Here is a 21581-nt window from a genome sequence, read left to right on the forward strand (position 1 = left end):
GGCTAAGCCCTCAACTAACAAAATTATTATTTTTTTAACAAATAATATTATTTATACTAAATAAGGATGTGTATTTAGCTTCACAATAAACCGCCGATAATATAACTCAAATTTATCTTTTAATGAGAATCAAATCTAAAACTTCAACTTTAACCGTAATCCTAAGTCACCTCAATTAACGGAAACTACTAAAAAAGAAAGAAAAATGTGGATAAAAATTGACCAAGGAAATTACTTTTGACTCAGGTCGTCCTCTGCTTCCTAAAATATCAGGGTGTCGGTTCTGAAGTCTATACGACGTCGTTTAGCCTATATATGTTGCGAGTTCTTTGGACAAAAAAAAACTGCAAAACTGCTTTTACCAAATATGGAAAATCCAATTTTCTGATGGGAGATAAATAGAAAATCGTTGAATTCGGTCTGATTTGGGAAGTGCGCGAAGACGACTCTGGTTTGTGCAAACAACAATGGCGAACTTCACCATTTCCCTCTGCAATTTCCCCTTCATTTTCCTCCTCTCCTCCTCCTACTTCCTAACCCTAACCCTAGCTGCGGAACCCATTTCTTCTTCCGAGCCCAAACCCCCAAACAACAGCAGCGGCAACCCCAACCCCAACTTCGATTCCGAAATTTTCCTCCTTGGCGACGCCGCGCTAGCAGGCGGTGGATCTTATGTCAACATTACGCGGCCGTCGGTCTCAAGCTCCGGTCTTCTCCTCCGCAGAAAACCCTTTAAATTTATCTACGGGAATCTCAGCAACCCGGCGTCGTTTTCCACCGAGTTCGCATTCTCGATGACGCCTGGCGGCGGTGACGGCCTCTTGCTCGTCTTTGCTCCCGGAGATTTGGGGTCCAGATTGTCTGGTAAGGGCCCGTTTGGAATTAACGGTGAGGATCGATTTCTGGGTATTGAATTTGATACTGAAATGAATGGAGATATGAATGATTTGAATGCTAATCACATAGGGGTAGATGTTGGTAGCTTTGTATCTCTAGCTGTTGGTAATGTTTCTGAATTGAATTTGGTGCTAAATAGTGGAGAAAAGTTGAAATGTTGGATTGATTATGATGCTAGTTCGAAACGATTGGAGATTAGGCTAGGCAAGGTGGATGAATCGAGGCCTTATAATCCGATTACAGCTTATGGGATAGATTTGTCGGGAATGTGGAGAGATGAGGATGTGTACGTAGGTATTAGCTCGTCAAATTCGAATGGCAATTCGTCGCAGATTAGCAGTGTGTATTCATGGAATTTTAGGCTTAGAAATGTTCCCAAGTCAATGCATTCTCTGCCGGTGAATCCGAGGGTGTATTTGGATGGTCACGGTAAGAGTTTGAGCATGGATAAACGAGGGGTTTGCCCTTTGACAGTTCTTGCTGGGATGATCTTCGTGACTGGGTGTGGAGCACTGGTGGCATTTGTGGTGCTGTTTTTGTCGGCTATTATCATCAGTAGGCACACGGAGTTCCCTGCTGAGTTGCCTGCAAAGCCTGTGGATTTTAGGTATGAGAAGATCGATGTAGTTGTAGAGAAAGATGCCAATGGTGTTAAGAAGTAGAGCGTAAGGTCTGTAAGGTCTTTAAGGGCGTGGCTTTATTTTTTTTTCTGTGAATGTATGTTGCAAATCTTGTTTGTGATCTCTAACACGAAAATGTGATGAATTCTGTTGTTCTGGTGTACCTTGCTGTGTTTCCTGCAATGGCTGTGGATCTCAAGTATGAGAAGATCAATGTAGTCGTAGAGAAAGATGCTGATGGTGTTAAGAAGTAGAGCATAAAGCATTAAAAGGTGTGACCTTTTTTTCGCTGTGAATCTATGTCGGAAATGTTGATTGGAGTTTCTAGCCTGAACAAACGTGATGAATGCTGTTGTTCTGGTGTGAATTCTGATAGCAAATTGTAATGCAATTAGGTCAGATGATCACATATGTTGTGTATATATGTGGCTCTGTTTTGTTCATTCACCATATGTAGCACGATTTTGTGAAATATAGCACGTACGTTAAGTTTCATATTTCCATTACCAGTTTGAAAGTATATACTGTTGACAATTTTGAATGACATGAGCTTTGCTCCACCCAAGGTTCAATATCGAAGAGATTGTCGATTATTGTCCGTCGATGTCTCTCGTTGTTGGTGAAGACATTGGAGTATTTGGATTATTGAACCTTGGGGAAGAAGTTGTTATGAGTCTCTTATATGTTAAATTGGATTGGGAAGTTGAGTTATCTCTAAACAATGTAGTTAATTAGAGATTTTGAAGGAAGACTTATGAGCTTAATGGGCATCTTCAACCCAAAAGAAACATCTGTTGACGCTTCTTTTGAAATGGCTAAAAGAGTTTTTAGGCGGTCAATAAGTTTCTAGTAGTGTTTTTTTACACAATTTTTAGCAATGCCCCTTGAACACTAAACTTTGTTCAGCTCTGCTCTCCGAACTTTTAATTTGGTTTTAACCCCCTACACCTTTATGTTTGTCTTAAATCTTTCGCAACCATCCCCCGACATTCAATGTCGACAACCTCACTCAACTTTTCGCAAACAAGGGTTACACACAAGAAGAAATGGTTACTCTTTCTGGTACGTTGAATATTTTTCTTGTGAAAATTATACCATTAAGCAACAAACAAAGCTGCTTGTATATCAGACAATTTGTTTCTACAGGAGCCCACTCCATTGGCCGCTCTCAATGCACTTCTTTCAGCAACAGGTTGTACAATTTTAACGCAACAACAAATCAGGACCCCAGTTTAGATCCGTCATACGCTGCTCAGTTGAAGGCTTGTACTAGGAGAATTCAAACTCGGGTGCAAGATATTTGGCATTGGCACACTAACATTGCCGACCGGCCTAAATGTTTACATGTTGCAATCATTTTAAGGTATAGATAATTCTAAAGACACTAACCCATTGTGAGACTTAGCACATTCCCTCACTTCTTTAGTGTAGATAATATTGTTTGTTAAAGACACTAACTTATTACGCCAAGTTTTAGTGACCAATTGACATGACAACTTATTATTTTTATAAAGGCTTTTTAGCCAAAATGATCCATCGGATTGGCATAACTCCTCACTTTGGTCCTAAGATTTAGAATAAAAAGAAGTGGTCTCTAAAATTATCCATCGTCTATTATTTTGGTTCTTCAGTGAAAGATCTTTGTTAAATTGAAAAAACCACCACTTCAAGTGGTGATATTGATTTGACAAAAATACCCTCAAATTAACATAAAATTTTCACAAAATGACCATAATAATTTACAACTCCGCCTATGTAAGTTTATCTTACATTGCCGGTCCCAAGCCCGGGTAAAGGAGGAGGGGGAGGGCGTCAGGTAGTCGACAGCCGGCACTCCACAGTTACGTCGAATCCTTATGAAAATGAATTCAGAACGAAATCGCACTAAAGTTAGGGCGTCACCCGTAAGTGGCGCGCTGTGTGGCTCGAGCACAGTGATAAGTGAGTAAGGGTCGCTGTATCTCCATAGGCACCCGGATGCAGTGTTAAATGAGCAAGGGGGCCATAGAAACTTCTTTTCGAACGACTCCACTCAAAGTTGTTTGGGAGCATATGCACCTATCAACTTTACACGGGACACACAAAAGAAGTACTTTGATTCCATTGGACGGGGGAGGGTGAAGAAGCTAGGACAGAAGGGTAGAGTTTATGAGAGTAGAATGCGTTTAGGAACGTGGAATATAGGAACCTTAACGGGAAAATCTATGGAAGTAGTGGAAGTTATGGTGAGGAGAAGGATAAATATTATGTGCCTACAAGAAACTAAGTGGGTTGGTCTTAAGGCAAAGGATTTAGAAAACTCAGGGTTTAAACTTTGGTACTCGGGCACAAATAGAACGAGAAACGATGTTGGCATCATCGTGGACAAGACCTTGACACAAGATGTTATAGATGTCAAGAGGGTAGGAGATAGAATCATGGCAATCAAGATTGTAATAGGACAAGAACTTATCAATGTGATTAGTGCGTACGCACCTCAAGTAGGGTTGGATATGAGTTCGAAGGAGAAATTTTGGGAAGACCTTGGAGACTTGGTGCAAGGAATTGCTCAGACGGAGAAGTTATTTATAGGAGAAGATTTAAATGGACACGTGGGCAGGGAGACAGGCAACTATGGAGGTTTTCATAGTGGCCATGGTTTTGGGGAGAGAAACGAGGATGGGGAAGCTATCTTGGATTTTGCAATGGCATATGATCTCTTCTTAGCCAACACCTTCTTTAAGAAGAGAGAAGAACATGTGATCATCTACAAGAGTGGGTCGTCAAAAACACAAATAGATTTTCTTCTAATGAGGAAAGGGGATCGTATAACTTGTAAGGATTGCAAAGTTATACCAGGAGAGAGCGTGGCTAATCAACATCGCTTGTTGGTGATGGATGTACATATCAAAAGAGTGAGAAAAAAGAACAAGATTTGGAAGTGCCCAATGACTAGATGGTGGAATCTAAAAGAAGAAAAACAAGTCATTTTCAAAGAGAAAGTAATCACCAAGTGTGTGTGGGATAGAGAGGGGGAAGCTAGCCAAATGTGGGATTCCATGGCTAGTTGTATCCGAAAAGTAGCAAAAGAGGTATTAGGAGAGTCCAAGGGCTTTGCCACACACCAAAAGGAATCTTGGTGGTGGAATGAGGAGGTACAAACAAAGGTGAAGGCTAAGAAGGAATGTTGTAAAGCCTTATACAAGGATAGGACCGATGAAAATGGTGAAAGGTATAAAAAAGCGAAGCAAGAGGCGAAGAAAGCTGTGAGAGAAGCTAAGTTAGCGGCTTATGACGATATGTATAAGCGACTAGATACCAAAGAATGAGAGTTGGATATCTATAAACTAGCTAGAGTAAGGGAAAAGAAGACAAGGGACCTAAACAAAGTGAGGTGCATCAAGGATGAGGATGGAAATGTTCTTGCTACAGAGAACGCGGTTAAAGATAGATGGAGAGGTTATTTTCATAATCTTTTCAATGAAGGACATGAAAGGAGTGCTTCTTTAAGGGAGTTGAGTAACTCAGAAGAGTGTAGAAACTACTCTTTTTATCGTCGAATCCGGAAGGAAGAAGTGGTTGTAGCTTTGAAGAAGATGAAGCATAGAAAAGCAGTAGGCCCAGACGATATACCAATCGAAGTGTGGAAAGTTTTGGGAGAGACAGGTATAACATGGCTCACTGACATTTTCAATAGGATTTTGAAAACGAAGAAGATGCCAAATGAGTGGCGAACGAGCACTTTGGTGCCTATCTACAAGAATAAGGGCGACGTACAAAATTGCATGAACTATAGGGGTATTAAGCTAATGAGTCATACAATGAAGCTCTGGGAGAGAGTCATTGAGCATAAATTGAGGCAAGAGACACCGGTTTCGGACAACCAATTCGGGTTCATGCCAGGGCGCTCAACCATGGAGGCAATCTATCTCTTACGAAGATTGATGGAAAGATATAGAGATGGGAAAAAGGATTTACACATGGTCTTTATAGATTTGGAAAAAGCGTATGATAGGGTCCCAAGAGACATTCTTTGGAGGATTTTAGAGAAGAAAGGAGTACGAGTAGCATATATCCAAGCTATAAAGGATATGTATGAAGGAGCAAATACTGCCGTAAGAACTCATGAAGGACAAACCGAAAGCTTTCCCATAACTGTAGGATTACATCAAGGCTCATCCTTAAGTCCTTACCTTTTTGCGTTGGTAATGGATGAGTTAACAGGACATATTCAAGATGATATTCCTTGGTGTATGCTTTCCGCAGACGATATAGTGTTGATAGATGAAACTCAGGAAGGGGTAAATGCAAAGTTTAACCTTTGGAGAGAAGTGTTGGAATCTAAAGGTCTTCGCCTAAGCCGATCAAAGACATAATATATGGAGTGCAAGTTCAGTGTAAATGGAAGCCAAAACGAGTTAGGGGTGAGGATCGGAGATCAAGAAATACCAAAGAGCGATCGTTTTCGTTACCTAGGATCTATCTTGCAAAAGAACGGAGAATTAGATGGAGATCTCAACCATAGAATACAAGCTGGATGGATGAAGTGGAAGAGTGCATCCGGCGTGTTGTGTGACCGCCGTATGCCACTGAAGCTCAAGGGAAAATTTTATAGGACGGCAATAAGGCCGGCGATGCTGTATGGCACAGAATGTTGAGCGGTGAAGCATCAACACGTACACAAAATGGGTGTAGCGGAGATGAGGATGCTTCGTTGGATGTGTGGGCACACAAGAAAGGATAAGATTAGGAATGAGGATATCCGGGGTAAAATAAGAGTAGCCGAAATTGAAGGAAAGATGAGAGAAAATCAGTTACGGTGGTTTGGACATGTGCAAAGAAGGCCTACTGACGCTCCGATTAGAAAATGCAACTATGAGACAGAGGTTCAGGGCCGAAGGGGTAGAGGAAGACCTAGGAAAACTTTGGAAGAGACTCTAAGAAAAGACTTAGAGTACTTGGATCTAACGGAGGACATGACACAGGACCGAGCACAATGGCATTCAAAGATTCATATAGCCGATCCCACTCAGTGACTTGGATTTTCCAAGTCTCCAACCGAGAAGTTTTCCTCACTCAGGAAATTAAGGGAATACTACCTCAACCTACATGCTCCACTCACAAAGCTTCAACATACAAGCTTCAACAAAAGAAAATTCAGAGAACTTAGCGAAGAAGGCTTTGGTGTATTTAACACAATACGTTGAAATGAAGGAAAGTTATTTATTGATATCCCCGATAAGTCACAAATATGTACATATACATGAGTCAAAATAAACAAACAAGAGGGAGCCTTCACAAAGGTTGCTTAAGAGAAGTCTCAGCAGTCGGTAGAGCCCCAGAAAGAGCAGGCACTGGAGGGGGATCATTTGGAGCCTCAGTACTGGACAGAACCCTAGAAGGAGGAGGCAACAGAGGTTGATCATTTAGAGCTTCATTACGCGGTACAGCCCCAGAAGACGAAGGCAATAAATGCCTTTGGAACAAACCCACAAATCTCTGATGATCAAGTAAAACTTGACCATTAGATTCCTTCATCTGGTCAAGCTTCCTCTTCATGTTTGTAGCATAGTCATGTGCGAGCCGGTGCAACTGTTTATTCTCATGCTTGAGCCCTCTAATCTCCTGTTTGAGACTCATCACTTCAGCCGCCAATGATTCAACTTGGCGGGTTCGAGCAAATAGGCGTTGGGCCATGTTAGACACAGAACCTGCACACTGAACACTGAGAGCCAGAGAATCCTTAACAGCCAACTCATCAGACCGTTTGGAAAGTAGTCTGTTATCTTTGGGAGTGAGAAGGTTCCTGGCCACTACCGCAGCGGTCATATCATTCTTCATCACGAAATCCTCAACGGTAAGAGGACCAGTAGGGGAGACGAAGGATGGGCGCCATATGTTGTCTGGAGAAGGCGTGGCTGCCTCTTCAACAAGGTTCAAGTCAAAACGACGGTCGAAGGGGCCAGACATTTTCAAAGGTGTTGAAGAGAGAAGAGGTCGGACAAATCAAGATCTTAGAAGTGCAAGAATGGAGCTTCTACTGGTGGAGATTCAAGTGTGCTTTGGAACTTAATACCAGCCTCTATAAAAATCTGCACTCGACGAAGCTTCAGAAATCGAAGAGGCGTTTGCTTTCTCAAAAGCTGGGCTGCTCAGAGACCACGAGACGTTTGCTTTCTCAAAAGTTGGGCTGCTCAAAGACCACGAAGGCTGATCTCAGAAATCGAAGAGACGCTTGCTTTCTCAAAAGTTGGGCTGCTCAGAGACCACGAGGGCCAATCTCAGAAATCGAAGAGGCACCTACTTTTCCAGCCTTGTCAGCACCTGTCAGCTTTGTGGAAATTATGGGCATTATGTCGAAGATTTCTGGTGAAGTAGAAAGCACATGAATCTTACTGTTCAATCACTCACTTCCCAAACGCAACATTAGCTCATGGGTACCACAGATAACTTTGCCAAAGTTCTCTGACAAAGTTGAGACACGTGAAGCTTGCAGCTCCCACTACACCGCTCTGACCAAGAAGGGTAAAAAAATAGCAAAGAAACAGCACTAACAAAGTTTAGACACATAAATTTTGAAGGTCTAGCTACCATATTATTACCCACAAGGGTAAAGGAACAGTACCACTGCTGGATAATTGGAAAGTCCTTGTGTGTCAACCTATGTGCTTCGTGGCAAGATAGACTAGCAAACATGTCCAACATTTTCTCACATTCGAGAAAACACTCCCAACAAGATTGCTTGCTCTAAAATCGAAGAGGCACCGCCCTCCGAATCTCGAGAGCTAGACTCCCAACATGATTACTTTCTCAAAAATCGAAGAGACTCCGCTCTCCGAATCTCGAGAGCCAGACCCCTAGCAGGATTGTTTTCTCAAAAATCGAAAAGGCATCGTTCTCCGAATCTCGAGAGCCAGATCTCCGACAGGATTGCTTGTTCGAAAACCGAAGAGGCACCACTTTCCCAACTTCAAGAGCCGGATCTCATTGGATAAAGCTTGTCTGTAATCTTTACACGCAACATCAGCTTTCCAGATACCACAGACCACTTTTTCAAAGTGCTCTGACAGAGTTAAAACATGTGAAGCTGGCAGCTCCCACTACCGTGTTATGACCAAACAGGGTAAAGGAATAACATTACTACTTGTTGTTAGGGAGACTCCTATATATGTTGACCTCCATCCCCAACAGACAGGCAGACCTGCAAAAATGCTCAACCCTTCCTCATATCTGAGAGGGCACTCCCAAAAAAGCCTTTCGAAATATTCAGCTTTCTTTCCCCCCGATAATACCTCTGCAAACAAGCTATACTAGAGCAAGAATATCTCATATCATCAGGGTTAAAAGCAAGAGTATCTCATATCATGTTTTTCCCCTGTCTTTTCCTTTGGTCTTGTTCTTACCTGCAAGACAAGGAGAAAGAGAGCAATCAGTCAACACTTGGAATCAAGCTTCCAGTCAGGAACTGACTGCCTGGAACCCCTTACTTGATTACTTACCTGGCATTGCTCTCGAGTACTCATCTTCAACATCTTATGCTTCCAGGGAAGATACCGCATCTGCCTGAGGAACATATAGGGCAAGTGAGAAGGATACAAGGAAGCATGTGGAGACAAGCGTAACAGCACACGTGCCGATACATCCACTACTCTGTCAAAAGCAAAAGTATCCCATATCAGCAGGGTCGAACGTACTATAGATTTGATGGACTTGTTTTGACCCTCAAATTCTTCAGTCGGCCTTATACTCTGGAGGAAACCAGAAAACCCTCCAGCCCAGTTCAAGAATAAGCCTGTGGAAAGTTACTTCTTCAAAAGCAAAAGTATCCCATATCATCTCTTCTCATTTTTCTTCTCTTTATCCTTCATGCTGCCTGCAAGATAGGGAGAATGTGAACAATCAGCCGGAACTCGAAATCAAAGTTCTGATCTGGGACTGATTGCTTGGAGCTCTGATTGCTTACCTTGTCTGTCACCTCTTTCAGCAGATCCCCTAGCTCGGCGACTTGGAAGACTCCTACTACATGGTTGGTATCGCGCTTGACCAAGCCTGAAACTACAAGTAAGATTCAAGTGAAATTGATACATTACCTTGTGCATCTCCACCAGTTAAAGATACCACCCCTGGATTGAGGAAGAGTACTTCCAGAGAAGATGCCACATCTACCTACGAGACAGATAAGGCAAGTCAAGACGATACCACACTCCGGAACTTAGAAGTTTCGTGATTACGAGATCATTCTCCCACAATATTTCCTAATGTCATTTGTATTAAATCATTCACTTGTACTCACTAAAAGAGAGCTTGAACCTATGTACTTGTGTAAACCCTTCACAATTAATGAGAACTCCTCTATTTTGTGGACGTAGCCAATATGGGTGAACCACGTACATCTGGTGTTTGCTTTCCTATCTCTATCCATTTATATACTTATCCACACTAATGACCGGAGCAATCTAGCGAAGATCACAAAAAGCGACCGTTTTCGCTACCTATGATCTATCTTGCAAGATAACGGAGAATTAGATGGAGATCTCAACCATAGAATACAAGCTGGATGGATGAAGTGTAAGAGTGCATTCGGCGTGTTGTGTGACCGTCGTAGGTCACTAAAGCTCAAGGGAAAATTTTATAGAACGGCAATAAGGCCAGCGATGTTGTATGGCACAGAATGTTGGGCGGTGAAGCATCAACACGTACACAAAATGGATGTAGCGGAGATAAGGATGCTTCGTGGGATGTGTGGGCACACGAGAAAGGATAAGATTTTGAATGAGGATATCCGAGGTAAAGTAGGAGTAGCTGAAGTTGAAGGAAAGATGAGAGAAAATCAGTTACGGTGGTTTGGACATGTGCAAAGAAGGCCTACTGACGCTCCGGTTCGAAGATGTGACTACGGAACAGAGGTTCGGGGCCGAAGGGGTAGAGGAAGACCTAGGAAAACTTTGGAAGAAACCCTAAGAAAAGACTTAGAGTACTTTGATCTAACGGAGGACATGACACAAAACCGGGCGCAATGGCGTTCTATGATTCATATAGCCGACCTCACTTAGTGGGAAAAGGCTTTGTTGTTGTTGTTGTTGACCATAATAATTTATGATAGAGGTAATGATAACTTAATTTTAGTAACCATAAGTTCATTAAAAAACAATAACTTATCATAAAAATAGCCAGAAATTTTCCTATACAACAACCTTTTCGAACTCTAATTCTCAACCTACATAACTATCATGGCGTCTACATTCACTAATTCGTAATATTAAGAGTTTTATGAGTTAATTGTAAAACTTGTATGACGTAATTATTTTTCGAAGAGAGTATGACGTATTTATTGAGAAGCAAATATAATTGACCGATGAACTTGCTAGAATTGGACAAGTTCCACTTGTATTTAGTTAGCTAATCATCCTGCAAATTCTAACAAGAAAGCAAATTGAATTGAACTAATCAAATTTGATTCCATTTCTACCAACATCGTAAGTTCATTAGTAACTACATCTCTTCGAGTCAGAACAAAAGCCATTTCAAGTACCCTCCCTATGAACAAAATTACATGAACTTGACCGCCTACTAGTAAACAATAGTTCACTTTTCTGGCATTTCTCACACATCGTTATCCGCAATACGGCTAAACAACGGGAGCTTTGTTCATTTCTTCACCGCGGCTTGCTGCTTCATCAACATCCTTTTGCACTTCCAATCACCAATGTGCGCAGCGGCGTGGCAATGTGATAGTTTCCACAACATGCATGGAGCGGCAGAATCGCAAACATAGCAGTAGCACTACATACAATCAGTGAATTCACTTTTGAGATGCCAAGTTAAACAATATAGAGAGGGAATCGGGGATACATTCACAAGATGCAAATATTTGAAGTTGTAAAACTCTGTTACCAGCTCACAGTAGCTCTCATGGGTTGTCGTCTCGAAAGGAAATTTCAGGCAGAGGTGTCTTGAATGTGGATAGTCTCTACAAGCAACCTACGCAGCATCAATTCAAATCCACACGAGGCATCAGACATTCACCAAATTAGCTCATAAATTTACAAAAATTGGAATATGAACAGATAAGCAGAAAAGTTGGAAACTTTCCTATAAATTTTAAATCTTTTGAAGTCAAACACCTGAAGGTTCATAGGCAAAATGTCACAATGGGGTTACAATTTCTAATTCATTTGTTCACCTGCATTTTCCCAGCAACCAAACATGACAAAGAAAGAAAATTGATCAAAAATTTCCTTTTGCAAAACCCTACAAGGGTCATATGTAAAATGGGGTTATGATTTCAAATTCAATTCTTCACCTGCATTTTCCCAGCAACCAAACAAAAGAAAGAAAATTAACACAAAAAATCAAAAGGGTCACTGGTAAAAATCAAAACCTGTCCTTTCTCAGCAACAATAGTGATATCGGGAGAACCAGCGTGACCACCACCACCATTATCCAACACGGACAACTTGGATTGCACCGGCTCAAAGGGGTCGAAATCCAAGATGAAGCAGTCCTCGACGTCCTCAAAGCGTTTGACATCAACCTTGTTTTTGACACAGACAATGTGCCTAATTGGACTCCCGTCCTCGTCCTCCGCGGAAGAAGACGACGGACCATTCTGGGGAGTCTTCTCGGTTGTCACTCCCTTTTTCTCGCGCGAAGGCGTCCTCGACGACAGATTAATCACTTTGACATCGATTCCGATTTCGCTCATTTTCTCTCACCCAGGATTTTGAATTTTTTGAATCTCTTTTCGTCTAGTGATTCGAATAAACAGTCACGTTTAGGCTCTCGACACAATCACCACTTCGTTTAAAATGGAAAGGAGGACCGGCATCTATCGAACAGTGGTAGTGTCGTACGAGATTTCAGACGACAACTTGAACCTCAAACCATCCAAATTTTTAGTGGAAAGCACGTAAAGACAAACACTGATGCCCTATTTTATTTTATTCTTTACGTTAAGCAACACTCATACTGGGTTTCTGAGTACGATACCTCTTTTCTTTCTGCTGTCCAATGTTTTGCAACTTCTGAGAATCCATGATTTTTGATCTGCAACTTTCAGTCAAAAAGAGAGTGGTTTTAAGAAAGAAAAGCCCACAATTATTCTTGCTTTGGGAGTTGTGACCAACTTAGAGCATCATTCTATATCTGGTTGGAAAAGTGATGGATATAGCCTATTTCGGAGCTTCGAGAAATTTTTGAGGCTTTATAAAATGGGGTGTGATATCCACACACCCTTTTTTACTTCTCACACATCCCTCTAATTTTCGGCCGTCGGATCGGATGAATTGAAGAACATCAACGAACAGAAATTAACAAAGGGTGTGTGAGAAGTAAAATGGGATGTGTGGATAGCACATCCCTATAAAATAATCTCTCCCAATAAGGGGCTATATCTTTCGGACTCTATATGGGGCTATAAATATTTATGGAGAAATTAGGTTTTCATCTTTATTTTTTCTACTTCATTGATTAAAATCTTGTTCTTTTTTAAATTTTGATCAAGATCCTTCGGTTTTAATAAGCACCATTAATTATTCAAAAATAAAATATTTACATGTCAAGATAATTAAGTTTTATTTTTAAATATATTCATTTAGTGTTAGAAACATTACATTTGATAAATTATATTTATGGCTAAACTTTTTATCATATATTTCAATTTCTAGTTTGTGCCCATTTTTAATTTGCAATCATTTTTTAAATTGTACCAATTTTCTTTTAAATTTTAATTTGTACCCATATATTAATTTATTTTTGTCCCTTATTTTTTAAACTTTTATTTGTACTCATAATTTTTTAACCCTTTATTTGTACCCATAATTTAGTTATAACGTACCCATTTTTTTTACGAATGTACCACTTTGTTATATGTAAAATGTATCCCAATTTTTCTTGTAAGTACCATTTTTTATGTAAAATGTACCTATTTTTTAATGTAAAACTTATTTATTTTTTAATCTAAAATGTACCATTGTTTTTTTTAATATAAAATGTACCCATTGTTTTCTATATAAAATGTACCCACATTTTTATGTAAATGTACCAATTTTTTATATATAAAATGTAGCCAAATTTTGTTATATAAATGTACTCATTTAAAAAAAAAAAAATAAAATCTCATTTTTTTTATAATCTAGAATGCACCCATAATTATTATTTTTTTTTATCAAAACCCCATAAGCAATTTTGAATAATTAAATTGGTAGTGTAAATGAAAGCAAAAAAAAGGGTGGAGTCTTTATTGGTATTATTGCATATCTTTTATTATTATGTCATTTATGTAGCAGGAGATGGACTTCAATCAAAAATCTAAAATGCATAAGGTTTGAGTTTATAACAGTTAGTGTCACATCCCGGCTCGAGCTTGACTCCGTCGTAGCACAATATTGTCCGCTTTGGGCCCCAACCACCCTTTCACGGTTTTGTTTCTGGGAACTCACCCATCATGGGATTGCTCTTGCGCGAACCTGCTTAACTTCGGAGTTCCTATGGAACCTGAAGTCAGTGAGCTCCCAAAAAACTTCGTGCTAGGTAGAGAAGGGAATATATATATATATATATATATATGGCTTACAGGATTCTCACCCTTGGGTGATGTGGGACCTTACAATCCACCTCTCTTAGGGGCCCGACGTCCTCGTCGGCACACTTCCGACCAAGGAGTGGCTCTGATACCAAATTGTCACATCCCGGCCCGGGCCCCCAGCACATCCTGAGCTTGCCTCCGTCGTAGCACGATATAGTCTGCTTTGGGCCTCGACCACGCCCTCACGGTTTTGTTTCTAGGAACTCACACGAGAACTTCCCAGTGGATCACCCATCATGTGATTGCTCTCGTGCGAACTCGCTTAATTTCGGAGTTCCTATGAAACCCGAAGCTAGTGATCTCCTAAAAGGTCTCGTGCTAGGTAGAAATGAGAATATACATATAAGGCTTACATGATCCTCACCCCTGGGCGATGTGGGATCTTATAGTTAGGGATCAGGGACCACAACTAAACTATCTCTATATTTATTTATGTTGTAATTTGATTAAGCGATGATTTTTTTTTTTTTGTAGATTTTCTTAAGTTGATTTTTGAACGTGCTATCTTAATTTTTTTTTTTTTGAACCCTTTAAGCTAAAAAGTTCAAATTGTGACAAGGTTAGATTTCATCACTTATGAATCGTTCGTGGATTTGATTCCCTTATCTCAATCTCATCCGTGGAAAGAAACAAACCCCCACTTCGCCCTTTGAAATAATTTGATTTTCACATATAACAGAACAATTTACCTAGCACCAATTGGTAAATTAGTATCATACATTTTTGAAAAAAAAATTATTTAAAAATTTCACTCATCAATGCCTATGAACGTTAAATCAATTTGAAATTTTAATTCTTATGAAATTTAAAACAATCATTAATTAGCCAAATTGCAAGAAAAATAAGTAAGAAAAAATAATTTTAAAAATAATAAAAGGAGAGTATAAGTGTATTCGCAAATAGAGGGAGAGTGATATAATTTTGCTCACATGGGTTGCTACTTTTTTTGTGGGACCCACTGTTTTTTGGGGTTAGATATAACCCGATTTTATGCTACCCAAGAAAGGAAGTTACTAGCCCTAGTGGTGGATATAGTCTCATTTTTCGGCTCATTGGGGATGACATTTTTCTCTAAGGCTAGAAATGTGGTAGCCTCATGGAGGATAAAGCACCCATTGGGGATGCTCTTATCCATGCAATCATTAATTATACATGTCAATGAACTCGTTTGGAAAGTGTTTTTAAACATCTAAAAGAGCATTTAGAAGAAAAAAAAATATTTTTGGAATTAGTCTTTAGTAAAAAAGGAAAATGAATGAAAATGACTTGAAAACTTTGAGTTTTAATGAAAATGAAAAAATAAAAGATAAAGTGAATAGTATCAGGATTGACTTTTTAGTGTAAAAATGTGGTTTTTCATTAAAGTGAATTGTACCAAGAGCTTTTCGTTAAAATTCCCTAGTAAAAATGCAAGTTAATTTTGAAAAAGTACTTAAAATGCTTTCAACAAGAAACATATAACCGGTGCTTCCTGAAGCTTCTTGTAGGAAGTTCAGGAAGCACTTCAAATGCTTTTGAAACTCAAAAATATTTTTTCTAAAAACGCTTTCAGTCATTAAAAACACTTCCTAAACAAATCATTTGTTATGATCATCAAATGATACATATTGAAATGACGAAAAACAATCATGTCTATGGAACTTGGTGTGAGTTTAATCTCCCTATCGCTTTACTAAAAAACATTGTATCATTTAGTAAAAAGAAACAAATATTTTGTTTTGTCGAATATATCATTAATTATAGGGAATATGAAGTGGAGACTTTACCCAATAAGGCAGAAAGAAAAAGAGATAAAATACATAGAGATGTCTGATAAAAAAAAAAAAAATATATATATATATATAGATGATTTCCGTACTCTCTTTGTCTTATTTTATACACCTCCTTTTATTTTTGTCCTTTACTTCTACTTTAATTTATTAAAACTCAAAATTTAGAAGAAAACAAATTAAGGAGTGCATGAAGAGAAATGGTTGTGATTTTTGTAGTTGTTTCTTCATTTCATAATTTTGTTTTGCCTACGGATAATGTTAGAGCATTCCTTACTCATGATTCTATCTTCTTCAAATTCTCTTCCTATTTGAACAGTCACAATTAAATCACGTCAATATTTTTTTTAAATTTTTTATAGAGAAAGAAATACATAAGAGAGAGAGAGAAAAAGGAGGGAAGGAAGGAGAGGGAATTACGAGTAGGAGGAGGAGAGTAAATTCTACTCTTTTGTACTGGTTCAAAACATTTGGCAACTTCCACAGCTAAACAGTTGAATGAAAACGATTTCCAATCAGTTCTTACGTGAACAAATTGAAATATCATATTAAACTTGTCAACATGTCAAAAAAGATGGTTGGGTTGGTGTCCCATCAATTTAAGAAATGTTAGGATAAAGGAAAAGAAATATAAAAATCTTAGAGAGATTCTTCCTAAAGGGACCTCAAATTATTGGACTGTATAAATAAATGTATATGGCCATGTCTTACAATGTATCGCAAATCTGTTCGTAGTCGTAATAATGAGTTGCAAATGATTTTGGAATGTGATGCACTGCAGGTGGTGCAAGCAATTGGAAGCCTCAACAGTGATCCCTCTTATCCCGGCTTACTGATTGAGGACATCAAGACCAGGCTCCGGGAATTTGCTTTTACTAGAGTCACTCGTGTCCTTAGATCCACCAATTTTATGGCGCATAAATTTGTCAAGTTGGCCCTTAGTTCCAATTTTACTAGTTGTTGGTTTGATGTGCCCCCAGAGTATATACGGGATGCCCTTATTCATGATCGTATGCTTCGTTAAGTTATGAATAAAACCGCTATCGTCTCTTTTCAATATAAATAAATAAATAATAATAATAATAATGAGTTACAACTTATAATGATCGTAAATTCGGTAGCGTACTTTTTGAACACGTCGTAAGTATTTAATGGACATGTAATGCTATTATAACTATCATTTTGATGCAGTCAAATTAAGATATCTATGAATTAAGTAACGTAATCATAATCTTATATGGTTGGATTCTTACCCTAAATTTTCTACTAATTCAATAAGAATTTCTCTCTGTACGGTAACTCTCAAATGATCAAATCAACCCTACCTTGGGTATTTTCTCTAAGGATCAAATACTATGATACATCTCTATTGATCTAATATTCTCATACACGGCTAGCATAAGCTCATCTCTCTCATACACGTCGTTGTCTACACCTATTGTTTGATTCTCCCTCCATAAGTTATATAGGGAACCCAATGCCCATCATGAATTCAATCACACGCAACACCCCCCTTCCCCCCCAACCCCAACAACCAAATAACCCCATTCACCCCATGTCCGGCGCTCATGGGTTATTTCAACGGGTATCGCCACCGTCCACGGTTATGCGCAGGTTTGATTCAAACAATAGGGTCAAGGCTTACCTCCCCCATTGTAATGTGTTAATGTGTCAATTTTAGTAATAAAGGTATGTCTCTACCATCTTAAGAAATGTAATGTGTCAGATATAGTAATAAAGTTATGTCTCCATCGTTGAAGGAGTTCACCATCATGATGTCTCAGGATAATAATATAATGTTATGTATCTATTAATCTTAACATGTCATTATGTTATTTGATGAAAACGCTATATAACGGTAAAACGCATTTTATATAATTTGCTATTATAAAATGATTTCCTACAACTAACCTACAAATGAAAATGCCCATAATTTGATTTAAAGAATTGGTTTCCGTAACATAACCATGGAGAATATATTTTAAGTTAAATAGTTTTCTTAGCTCCACAATTATTAAAGTAAATACGATTATTTACACCAAAACATCAACGAAATCTAACAGCTCCAAGAGTCCATGACTTACGTGGCACTTTCTCGTGCGTGCGATCCCAAAATCGAGACAAACCAGAATGACACTCTGTGCACTGTAAATGGAGAGATTTCTCAATGTGACCGGTACACGGGATGGTACACCACATGTTACTATATAAATAGTGAGATATGTGTGTTAAAAAGTTAATAACTTAAAAAATAAAACTTCCAACCACTCATATTAAAGCACGTGGTGTACCACTTGTATTCCCATCACAACTAAAAATTTCTCCTGTAAATGGTCAAAACAGTCACACACTCCCACAGAGGTTTTTCAGTGTGATTAGTACACGAGGTAGTACATCATGTGTCATTATAAAAATAATGGGATATGTGTGCTAAAAAGTTAATAACTTAGAAAATAAAATTTCTCACAACTTCTATTAAAACATGTGGTATACCACTTGTGTTCCTGTCACAATTAAAAATTTATCCCCACAGAGGAAAGAGATTTTTCAATGTGACCGGTACATGAGTAGTACACCACGTGTCACTAAACAAATGATAAGATATGTATGCTAAAAAATTAATAACTTAAAAAATAAAATTTCTCACAATTTTTATAAAATCTTGTGATGTACCACTTGGTTTCGTCTAAAACTAAAAATTTCTCCGCAGAGGAAGCAGGTGGGAAACGAAATCTTAACGAATCCCCACGCGGCGAGCATTTATAAGACACCTTTGGGATGCTCAACGGATCTGACCCCGCGCGCGCGCCTCCAACAAAGCAGCGGCCCAGATCGATACGAGCGGCGAAGAATTCCGGAGGGAGATGAAGGAAGCGAAATTACACAAAAATATTTCGAATTTAATTAAATTTTCGAAAAGAATAATTCGTTGAAAAGATTTAAAATTTAATTAATTTTCTAAATTGGGTGAGTCTTTTTGCTGGCTGAAATGGAATTGAACGCTTGAATTAAGCTGAGGCAGCTATAAAAAGGGGAGAGGAAGTGAAGGGTAGGGGTACGCTGGCTGTTACTTGCATCTCGGAAGCAGAGGAGGCGGCGGAGGCAGGGGAAGGGGAAGGGGAAGAGCAGATAACCACAACCGAGTGGCTCCTGGCCGGGCAAGGACATCATCGAGAGTCGACTATGGATGCTACCAGTGAAGCTTATTCTGGTTCTAAGAAGGTTTTTGATGAAGAAAGTACCGAAATCCCAGAAACCGCTCATCAGATTAGCACAGGTTCTTTCATTTTCTTTTTTCTTAATTTTAATTGTTCTTATATATTTTAATTTATGTTATTTTATCTGGGTTTGTTTTTTTCTGTAATTTTGATTGTTCTGTTACCACAATTCGTTCATTGGATGAACGAAATGATTGCTTTTTCAATCGTTTTCCAAAACCCAAGAATGTTTTTGAATTCAGAATTGGTTTCATGCAATGTTTCCTCAGGAACTGAGGAAATGAACCGTTTTTTCTTCTAATTTTGTTCATGTGATTCCTAAAAAGTTTCAATTTTTGGTTCCAGATTGCAATTCATGAAGTTATAGTTTTCGGAATGTGTAATGAATGAATTCGGAATGATTTCGAATAGCATTGTGAATTGTGTTATTGGTATTGAAATTGAGGTTGAAATTGCTCTCATTGAGCTCATATAACATCTTTGGTTTCCACAGATTCATGGTTTCAAGTGGGATTCGTCCTCACCACCGGTATCAACAGTGCGTATGTGCTGGGATACTCCGGAAATGTCATGATTCCTCTTGGTTGGACCGGCGGTGTAATCGGTTTAATTCTAGCCACTGCAATATCACTCTATGCAAATGCTCTCATTGCCAAGCTCCATGAGTATGGAGGGGTTAGGCACATCAGATACAGAGATCTTGCTGGATTTATATACGGTACGTGTGAAAAGGATGCCAATATCGAAGAATTGATCACCTTTCGTTTATTGATTTTACCTTTCTGATGTCTTCTTTCATGGCTGTGTTGATCCCTGATGGGGCTATTTGGTTGCAGGCAAGAAAGCTTACTCTCTGACATGGGGATTGCAATATGTCAATCTTTTCATGATTAACACTGGATATATCATTTTGGCCGGTCAGGCACTCAAGGTGAGAGCACATTGCAATTTAACTCCAATCGGATCGTCTATGTGCATATATGAACAGATTAATGTCTCATTTTCCTAAAACTTGTAGTCGTTCATTACGCGTGCAGGCTGCATATGTTCTGTTTAGGGATGACCACACCATGAAACTACCACATTTCATTGCCATTTCCGGCTTTGTGTGCGCCATATTCGCAATAGGGATACCACACTTGTCAGCTCTGAGGATTTGGCTGGGGTTTTCAACAGTCTTCAGCTTGATGTATATTGTTATAGCATTCGTCCTGTCACTTAAAGACGGTAAGGATCATCCCACTTTCTTTTTTGGAATTTTTAAGAACTTTGAACTGTTGGATTTGCGTTAACAACAGCTATGTTGTTCTAGGACTTCAAGCACCGGCCAGGAGTTATGACATCCCAGGGACACCAATAAGCAGAATATTTACTACAATCGGAGCGGCTGCTAGCCTTGTTTTTGCATTCAACACAGGAATGCTACCAGAGATACAGGTAACAAAAGCTTCAATCGTTCAAGTTTTCGCAAGAATGCTGACATGAAAACCACAATTGTCCCTCAATGTAAGGCTTTCCACACTCACGTTTGTAGGCTGTGATTTTGTGACAGGCTACAGTGAGGAAGCCAGTGGTTGACAATATGATGAAAGCTCTGTACTTTCAGTTCACCGCCGGTGTTCTGCCGTTGTATGCCGTCTGTTTTATAGGGTATTGGGCATATGGAAATAACACATCATCTTATCTGCTCAACAACGTCAACGGACCGGTCTGGGTGAAGGCGATGGCCAATGTTGCTGCCTTCCTGCAAACAGTCATTGCCCTGCATGTAAATCCTCTTCCTCTGTACCCCTCTTTCACTCTCTCAAAATGCACTAACCCAACAAGCTTTTATGCTTCTGCATTTGCAGATATTTGCAAGTCCAATGTATGAATATCTGGATACAAAGTTCGGCATCAAAGGAGGTCCACTGAAAATTCAGAACTTGACATTCAGAATCACCGTTCGAGGCGGCTACCTAGCGATTAACACGCTGGTTTCGGCTCTGCTGCCATTCCTCGGAGATTTCATGAGCCTCACAGGAGCCATCAGCACATTCCCCCTCACATTTATCCTTGCAAATCACATGTATTTGGTGGCAAAGAAGGAGAAGCTCACTTCCGCACAGAAGTGCTGGCATTGGCTGAATGTTGGCTTCTTTGCCCTTTTGGCCGTCGCAGCTTTGGTTTCGTCCTTGAGGCTCATAGCCGTAGATTCCAAAACTTACCATGTATTTGCTGATCTATGATTAATTTTCTTCCCCATTTTTTTTTACATTTTTTTTGCCATTCGATCCTTCAATTGTATTAAATTTGCTTTTGGCATTTAGATGCCTTTTGTTCTTCAAGGCCTAAGCATACTTAATTTGTTGGCTGATTTACACTAATAGTCTACGTAGTTTACTTAAATTTTCACTTTTGTCCGTCCTGGGTTTCCAAACGAGATGTGCAAAAAAGTGAATGGAAATCAACTAGCTGATAGATGTGACTAAAATAAAAACAAAACGAAATTTATATGAACAAAAATGTAACA

General features: G+C 39.2%; 3 protein-coding genes across 3 annotated transcripts; 2 read left to right on the plus strand and 1 right to left on the minus strand.

Moving 5' to 3' along the window:
• The first annotated feature begins 348 nt into the window (after positions 1–348).
• On the plus strand, positions 349–2020 carry LOC126629574 (L-type lectin-domain containing receptor kinase VIII.2-like). Its single transcript, XM_050299655.1, has one exon. The coding sequence runs from the start codon at positions 468–470 to the stop codon at positions 1557–1559; it is 1092 nt and encodes a 363-aa protein (XP_050155612.1). The 5' UTR covers positions 349–467; the 3' UTR covers positions 1560–2020.
• An 8909-nt stretch (positions 2021–10929) lies between these two features.
• Positions 10930–12572, minus strand: LOC126629578 (RPM1 interacting protein 13-like). Its single transcript, XM_050299658.1, has 3 exons — positions 11878–12572; positions 11391–11477; positions 10930–11279 (listed from the first exon to the last, which is right to left on the minus strand). Exons 1-3 carry the CDS (start codon positions 12199–12201, stop codon positions 11145–11147), a joined length of 546 nt encoding a protein of 181 aa, XP_050155615.1. The 5' UTR covers positions 12202–12572; the 3' UTR covers positions 10930–11144.
• A 5984-nt stretch (positions 12573–18556) lies between these two features.
• LOC126629538 (proline transporter 1-like) lies at positions 18557–21457 on the plus strand. The gene is made up of 7 exons (XM_050299613.1): positions 18557–19128; positions 19563–19787; positions 19906–20000; positions 20107–20296; positions 20382–20506; positions 20622–20837; positions 20920–21457. Exons 1-7 carry the CDS (start codon positions 19035–19037, stop codon positions 21295–21297), a joined length of 1323 nt encoding a protein of 440 aa, XP_050155570.1. The 5' UTR covers positions 18557–19034; the 3' UTR covers positions 21298–21457.
• Positions 21458–21581: the final 124 nt, after the last annotated feature.

This window comes from Malus sylvestris, chromosome 7 (genome assembly GCF_916048215.2).
Source record: "Malus sylvestris chromosome 7, drMalSylv7.2, whole genome shotgun sequence".
In the NCBI taxonomy this organism is placed as follows: Eukaryota; Viridiplantae; Streptophyta; class Magnoliopsida; order Rosales; family Rosaceae; genus Malus; species Malus sylvestris.

Excerpts from the sequence above, each read along its gene's own strand:
- LOC126629574 (XM_050299655.1), top strand. The coding sequence starts at position 468 with ATGGCGAACTTCACCATTTCCCTCTGCAATTTCCCCTTCATTTTCCTC.
- LOC126629578 (XM_050299658.1), bottom strand. The coding sequence starts at position 12,201 with ATGAGCGAAATCGGAATCGATGTCAAAGTGATTAATCTGTCGTCGAGG. Across the intron at positions 11,478-11,877 it reads TTGTTGCTGAGAAAGGACAG|GTTGCTTGTAGAGACTATCC; the intron begins GTTTTGATTTTT and ends GATGCTGCGTAG. Across the intron at positions 11,280-11,390 it reads ATGAGAGCTACTGTGAGCTG|TGCTACTGCTATGTTTGCGA; the intron begins GTAACAGAGTTT and ends GATTGTATGTAG.
- LOC126629538 (XM_050299613.1), top strand. The coding sequence starts at position 19,035 with ATGGATGCTACCAGTGAAGCTTATTCTGGTTCTAAGAAGGTTTTTGAT. Across the intron at positions 20,001-20,106 it reads TGGCCGGTCAGGCACTCAAG|GCTGCATATGTTCTGTTTAG; the intron begins GTGAGAGCACAT and ends TTACGCGTGCAG. Across the intron at positions 20,838-20,919 it reads AAACAGTCATTGCCCTGCAT|ATATTTGCAAGTCCAATGTA; the intron begins GTAAATCCTCTT and ends CTGCATTTGCAG.